General features: G+C 47.6%; 1 protein-coding gene across 1 annotated transcript; it reads right to left on the bottom strand.

Annotated features, from left to right (window-relative positions):
- Nucleotides 1–1239: 1239 nt before the first annotated feature.
- On the bottom strand, nucleotides 1240–3024 carry LOC147957306 (cytochrome P450 89A2-like). Its single transcript, XM_087536925.1, has one exon. It carries the CDS (start codon nucleotides 2980–2982, stop codon nucleotides 1546–1548), a length of 1437 nt encoding a protein of 478 aa, XP_087393051.1. The 5' UTR covers nucleotides 2983–3024; the 3' UTR covers nucleotides 1240–1545.
- Nucleotides 3025–8147: the final 5123 nt, after the last annotated feature.

The following is an 8147-nucleotide window of genomic DNA, read 5'->3' as shown; positions in this document are numbered from 1 at the left end:
CCGACGGCGATAGAGGTGGAGGATGGTTTGGAGAGAAATGGCGCGGCGAGGACAGGAGAGATGACGCGGCGGGAGGCAAGCACCACCGAAACCCTAGGCGCCGGCAACCAGGGGAGGAGGAGATGAACGACGCGGTGGTGCGGAGGAGCAGAAAGGCGCAGCGGTGGAGAGGAGAGGAACGGCAACGCGTGAGGTGAGCAGAAATTCAATGCTGGAGATGCTAAAGACATACCCTGATTGTAGTTATGTAAAATGGTGGGTCTCTTGTATGCATCAAGTGGCACATGTTTTCCTGAATGGCCATGTCTATTTATGTGGTTTGAACAACTATGTCTGCATTTTGCCACAAGGCTTACGTGGATCATATCTTTCCTATCAGACTGATTTCATCAGGAAAATTCGGGGGATCTGGAGGAGATTCAGGGTCTTGGATAGCAGCGAATACTTCCGACAAATTGGAATTCTATAGGATGCAGAGGGGTAGACATGGGACGAGACTTGCCTGCTCCCCCAGCGTGCTCCCATCCGTGCTCCCGCATACGTGGCATGATTTATTTGGAACAAAATAAGGTCCGGCCCCACCCCCTTAAAATCAAGGCGGGAGATGATTAGATTAGAAAAAAAAAGAGAAAAAGACAGCCGTAGGATGGAATGGGAGCACGTATGGGAGCATGGCGAGGGAGCAGGCAAGCCAGATCCGGTAGACATGTCGCCTTCTTGATCTTTATTTGGTCTTTCCATATTCATGATGTTGAATTACCGAGGACTGAGTCATGGGTGGCAGTGCCAGTGCTTTCTCTGTCTCATCGTACTTGTGATTTCCTGGAATTTTGTGAAATATTGAAGGATATCTTGGAGTGACGAAGTTCCCAATCTTCATGGTAGATGACAGGACACCGGCTGTTGAAGCTGCTCATTGCCTCGTATAGAACGATAGCATCTCATTATTTTTTCCTATGTTTTGCTCATGTTGATTATGATGACATTGTTTTGAATATTCTATCCGTGTGGATGAAAAAAGAGATGATTTGGTATGCCCTTCTTGGAGAGGACCGAGCGTTCTTGCAATTCAAGCTTTGCTCCATGGTGTGTGATTATATTTAGGACGACAAAGTTGAAGTTTGGGTTGTTATAAAATTTCAGGTTAGACCAATTGTTATTAAAACATACTCCTAATAAGTTATTGTGACAACTATTATGAACAAAAAATTGATCTAGCTAATCAAATTATTGAAGAAATTCTCAAACTTCCGTGCGTTGCACGTGCACTTTTACTATATATGTGCAACATTTACTTAATTATACGCCGGAAACACCGTTACATCAACCACACAAGATAGCAAGAGCACAGAACGATATCATGACGTGCACAGATATACACTAGAGGCGAGATGGCCACCACAAGCTCGTCAGTCGGCATGATGGCCGGCACGGAGTCGCCCATGACACAGGCACACACCACACTGGAAGAAGAAAGACCACGGCTGCCGCCATGCATGCATCCCAACGTGGCCAAAGTAGACGACAAACACCAGACGCCGAGGATTAAGTGCGTCGCGTGAGACGTGCGGAAAGGGGCTTCTTCATCGCCTTGATGAAGGTGTTGAGCTCCGTCATGTCGACGCCGGCGCAGCCCTCCGTCCCCGGAGGCGCCCACTCGAACTCATGCACAAGGGCAGCCAAGAAGCACTTGATGTTCATCATGGCCAGACCCACGCCCGGGCAGAACCTATGCCCGGCGCCGAATGGCATCATCCTTATCTCCTTGGTCCCCGGCAAAGGGCCGACGTCCTCTGCCTCACCGCCGGGAAGGAACCGCTCCGGCCGGAACTCGTCCGGATCGATCCACGTCTTGCCGTCCCTTCCCATGTCTCCAACAGTGAACTGTGCAATGAAGTCGCCGCTGGTTTTTCCTCCGACTCCGAGCACCTCCGCTGCGTCGGCATGGACGTGGCGCTGGACGAAGGGCACCTGTGGATGCAAGCGGAGGGTCTCGAGCACGACCGCGTTCAGATACGGCATGCCACGGATGAGGCTCCTGCTGGAGCTGGCGGCCACGGCCCCGCCGGCGCCGTCGACCTCGTCCCGAAGCTTTTTCTGGATCTCCTGGTCGTTTACCAGGTGGGCGAGGGTCCATTCGATGCTTGCCATCACCGTCCCCGTGCCAGCGCCCAGAAACTCCGACAGCAGGTTCACGAACTCGTCGTCCCTAACAGCGCGCCGCCCTGCACCGTCACCCTTGCCTCCGTCGGGGACGCGTAGGTCGATGAGCGAGTCGACGTATGGACGACGGCCGCCACCGTCGCATGTCGGTGGGGACTCCCGCCGTGCGTCGACAAGAGGGAGGTACAACTCGCCCAACCGGCCGTGTATGGCCAAGAGCCGGCGCAGCCGTCTCCACTCCGCGAGCTTGGCCAACATGGTGCCAGGCGAGGCCCGAGCCTCTCCGACGGCAACCTGCTGGAACTCCCGTATCAGGCAGCCCATGACGCGCACATGCCCCTCGTCCACGTCGTCGCCGAAGCACAGGCGCGCGAGTAGCGAGAAGATGGAAGGGTAGAGGTGGTCGCGGACGACGGCGACCACCGGCAGTTCCTTCCCCAAATTGGCGACGAGGCCATGGATAGCCTCACGCTGCAGCGGCGTGACGTGCCCGAGGCGCGACGGGTGGAGGGTCTCGGAGGTGATGTTGCACCGGAAAGCACGCCAGAGAGGGCCGTACGGCGCGGAGGCTAGGCCGTCGCCATACTGGCCGTGTTTCTTCTCCAGAAAGACCAGAAAGGGCGCCACCGGGCGGTCCGAGAAGTCGTCGGCGTTCTCGACGAGCGCGCGGTGGGCTACCGCAGGATCGGCGATCTTCTGGATCACCACAGCAGCTGGAGCACGGGCACGACTGGTACTAGTAGTGTAGATGTAGCTACGCCGCCTGATCAGTACGGTCAAGCCCAAGAGAAGAAGAGCAATGAGCACAAGGAGCTCCATTTGTTAGATACTCCTACCTGTTGGTTACTTGTGTGTGTGCGTGTGGCCGAGTGTATGCCTTTATATAGCTGTAATCATTTAGGGTAGCACTGATACTACTCATACGTCTCTCTGCCACATGCCCGACACGATATTGTTCTCATTTTTTTAGAAGGTAGGTCATATCTTTTTATAGCAAGATTTGTTGGTTGCTGCTGATCACCCTTGCCGCACCGATGGGTCATATCGTGTCTTGTTATTGATACTTTAGTGGCATTGATAGACACAACCAGTATATCCAAATTAATAACTTGACCGATCGTCCATAATGCTAGCTAAAAATGATTGAGAGTGACATAACATTGGCATGCATGTACACTCACACTTGCATCAGTCTTTTGGTTTGGTTTCCTTTCCTTCCATTGAAAGCTAAAGCTTCGGTCAGTTCTGTGCAGCGTGCTTGCTGCATTATTTGGACTTTATCAAGTGGGAGCAGATGTGCTACATATATATATATAATCGTGAAAAAGACTTTCAATCTATTCATTTTCAATCATCGCAGTACAACAAAACACCAAAAATAATAAAAATTACATCCAGATCCGCAGACCACATAGCGATGATTACAAGCACTGAAGCGAGCCGAAGGCGCGTCCCTGTCATCGCCCCTCCATCGCCACAGTCGGGCACAACTTGTTGTAGTAGACCGTCAGGAAGTCATCGTGCTAAATCCTAATAGGACCAGCGCACCAGAATAGCAACCGCCGCCGATGAAGAATAACGTAGATTAAAAGGATCCAACCCGAAGACATACGAATGTAGAGGAACAACGACCAGATCCGAGCAAATCCATCAAAGATAGATCCGCCAGAGACACACCACCACACGCCCACAAACGATGATAGACGCACCACCAGAACGGGGACTAGGCTGCGAGACCTTTATTCCGTTTTCAGGGAACCGCCGCCGTCTCGCCTTCCTGAGCAGGACACAAACCGTAACAAAACTCAAAGGAACGACTAAAAACGGAGCCCTTCCAAAAAGTGTTTTGTATTGTCTCGTACCATAGCATATCATAATGTGTACTCATCCAGGCTGTGCATAATGAGTATGCACACAACCAACACTAAGGCACACACACAAAATATCATGTCGGCAAATAGTAAAGTCATACGTGACCGAAGCTATACTTGCAGATTGAAAAAAAAAACTCCCGAAATGATGAAAAACAGTGATAGCAGTGAGCATCAACACCAACCATATCATGACAACATAAGGATTGCGAGAAAAGGTTCTCCAAAAGGGATGCGTCCAGGAATAGAATGGCACGCAAGCTCTGCCATTGTTCGAACCCACTATCGAAGGTTAGATCATGGTTATTCACCCTGAAGATCTAGTCCAAGCAAACTTCGAGCAATGCATTCGCCAAGGTAACGACGCATAAAATGCCGCCATTGCCAGGTAATACAGCTTTGCCATCCTGGATTCAAATTCATCTTTTTGAAAAAAAAGTATATCAAAGTACTGAACAAACAATTTGAAATCTAATGATGCGAACCTATCAATTTAACTTCTTATAGCCTTATTCATTACTATTTATATATATCTAACTCATAATCTGAAATGTTAAAACAATATTCCCCAATCGACTTCTAATCTTCCATACATTAAAAATCTAAAATTTCGAAACTTAGATTGTTACAATTTATATTCATCAAAATTATAAATTAAAAGTGACGTTGGGTTACACAAGAGAGCAAGGGCAAGGAGAAGAAGGATCTCAATTATTTGATAGTCTTATCTATTGGTTTTGATATGCAAAAAAATCCGCGAGGGGGGGTGAAGGAAATATGCCCTAGAGGCAATAATAAAGTTATTATTTATTTCCTTATATCATGATAAATGTTTATTATTCATGCTAGAATTGCATTAACCGGAAACATAATACATGTGTGAATACATAGACAAACAGAGTGTCACTAGTATGCCTCTACTTGACTAGCTCGTTAATCAAAGATGGTTATGTTTCCTAACCATGGACAAAGAGTTGTTATTTGATTAACGGGATCACATCATTAGTTGAATGATCTGATTGACATGACCCATTCCATTAGCTTAGCACCCGATCGTTTAGTATGTTGTTATTGCTTTCTTCATGACTTATACATGTTCCTATGACTATGAGATTATGCAACTCCCGTTTGCCGGAGGAACACTTTGTGTGCTACCAAACATCACAATGTAGCTGGGTGATTATAAAGGAGCTCTACAGGTGTCTCCAAAGGTACATGTTGGGTTGGCGTATTTCGAGATTAGGATTTGTCACTCCGAATGTCGGAGAGGTATCTCTGGGCCCTGTCGGTAATGCACATCACTTAAGCCATGCAAGCATTGCAACTAATGAGTTAGTTGTGGGATGATGTATTACGGAACGAGTAAAGAGACTTGCCGGTAACGAGATTGAACTAGGTATTGGATACCGACGATCGAATCTCGGGCAAGTAACATACCCATGACAAAGGGAACAACGTATGTTGTTATGCGGTCTGACCGATAAAGATCTTCGTAGAATATGTAGGAGCCAATATGGGCATCCAGGTCCCGCTATTGGTTATTGACCGGAGACGTATCTCGGTCATGTCTACATTGTTCTCGAACCCGTAGGGTCCGCACGCTTAAGGTTTCGATGACAGTTATATTATGAGTTTATAAGTTTTGATGTACCGAAGGTTGTTCGGAGTCCCGGATGAGATCACGGACATGACGAGGAGTCTCGAAATGGTCGAGACATAAAGATTGATATATTGGAAGCCTATGTTTGGATATCGGAAGTGTTCCGGGTGAAATCGGGATTTTATCGGAGTACCGGGAGGTTACCGGAACCCCCCGGGAGCTATATGGGCCTAAGTGGGCCTTAGTGGAAGAAGAGGAGAGGCGGCCAGGGCTGGGCCGCGCTCCCCTCCCCCCTAGTCCGAATAGGACAAGGAGAGAGGTGGCCGGCGCCCTCCTCCTTCTCTCTCTCTTTTCCACCTCGCGAATCCTATTCCAACTAGGATTGGGGGAGAAGTCCTACTCCCGGAGGGAGTAGGACTCCTCCTGGCGCGCCCTATGATGGCCGGCCGGCCTCCCCCTCTTGAACCTTTATATACGGAGGCAGGGGCACCCCAGAGACACAAGTTGATCCACGTGATCATATTCTTAGCCGTGTGCGGTGCCCCCTTCCACCATAGTCCTCGATAATATTGTAGCGGTGCTTAGGCAAAGCCCTGCGACGGTAGTACATCAAGATCGTCACCACACCGTCGTGCTGACAGAACTCTTCCCCGACACTTTGCTGGATCGGAGTCCAGGGATCGTCATCGAGCTGAACGTGTGCTAGAACTCGGAGGTGCCGTAGTTCCGGTGCTTGATCGGTCGGGCCGTGGAGACGTACGACTACATCAACTAAACGCTTCCGTTATCGATCTACAAGGGTACGTAGATCACACTCTCCCCTTTCGTTGCTATGCATCACCATGATCTTGCGTGTGCATAGGAAATTTTTTGAAATTACTACGTTCCCCAACAGTGGTATCAGAGCCAGGTTTTATGCGATGATGTAATATGCACGAGTAGAACACAATTGATTTGTGGGCGATATAAGTCATACTGCTTACCAGCATGTCACACTTTGGTTCGGCGGTATTGTTGGATGAAGCGACCCGGACCGACATTACGTGTACGCTTACGCGAGACTAGTTCTACCGACGTGTTTTGCACACAGGTGGCTGGCGGGTGTCAGTTTCTCCAACTTTAGTTGAACCGAGTGTGGTTACGCCCGGTCCTTGCGAAGGTTAAAATAGCACCAACTTGACAAACTATCGTTGTGGTTTTTAATGCGTAGGTAAGAACGATTCTTGCTAAGCCCGTAGCAGCCACGTAAAACTTGCAACAACAAAGTAGAGGACGTCTAACTTGTTTTTGCAGAGCATGTTGTGATGTGATATGGTCAAGACGTGATGAGATATAAGTTGTTGTATGAGATGATCATGTTTTGTTGAAGTTATCAGCAACTGGCAAAATCCTTATGGTTGTCTCTCTATTGCATAAGATGCAAGCGTCCAATAATTGCTTTACTTTATCGCTATGCGATAGCAATAGTTGCAAGAGCAATTGTTGGCGAGACGACCACGTGACGACACATTGATATAGATCCAGATGATGGAGATCATAGTGTCATGCTGGTGACGATATAGATCATGACAGTACTTTGGGGATGGAGATCAAAGAAGCAAGATGATGATGGCCATATCATGTCACATATTTTGATTGCATATGATGTTTACCTTTTATACATCTTATTTTTTCTTAGTTTGACGGTAGCATTTTAAGATGATCTCTCACTAATTATCAAGAAGTGTTCGCCCTGAGTATGCACCGTTGCGAAAGTTCTTCGTGCTGAGACACCACGTGATGATCGGGTGTGATAGGCTCTATGTTCAAATACAATGAGTGCAAAACAGTTGCACACGCGGAATACTCAGGTTATACATGACGAGTCAAGCATATACAGATCTGGCCTCGGAACACGGAGACCGAAAGGTTGAGCGTGAATCATATAGTAGATATGATCAACATAGTGATGTTCACCAATGAAACTGCTCCATCTCACGTGATGATCGGACATGGTTTAGTTGATTTGGATCACGCGATCACTTAGAGGATTAGAGGGATGTCTATCTAAGTGGGAGTTCTTAAGTAATATGATTAATTGAACTTAAATTTATCATGAACTTAGTCCTGCTAGTATATTGCAAATTATGTTGTAGACCAATAGCTCGCGTTGTTGCTTCCCTGTGTTTATTTTGATATGTTCCTAGAGAAAATTGTGTTGAAAGATGTTAGTAGCAATGATGCGGATTGGATCCGTGATCTGAGGTTTATCCTCATTGCTGCATAGAAGAATTATGTCCTTGATGCACCGCTAGGTGACAGACCTATTGCAGGAGCAGATGCAGACGTTATGAACGTTTGGCTAGCTCAATATGATGACTATTTCATAGTTTAGTGCACCATGCTTAACGGCTTAGAATCAGGACTTCAAAGACGTTCTGAACGTCATGGACCATATGAGATGTTCCAGGAATTGAAGTTAATATTTCAAGCAAATACCCGAGTTGAGAGATATGAAGTCTCCAACAAGTTCT

The sequence above is a fragment of the Triticum urartu genome, chromosome 7A, assembly GCF_056163025.1.
Source record: "Triticum urartu cultivar PI428250 chromosome 7A, HENAU_Tu73, whole genome shotgun sequence".
Taxonomy (NCBI): Eukaryota; Viridiplantae; Streptophyta; class Magnoliopsida; order Poales; family Poaceae; genus Triticum; species Triticum urartu.
Note: the sequence above shows the minus strand (reverse complement) of the source record. Positions and strands in the feature narration are given on the sequence as shown.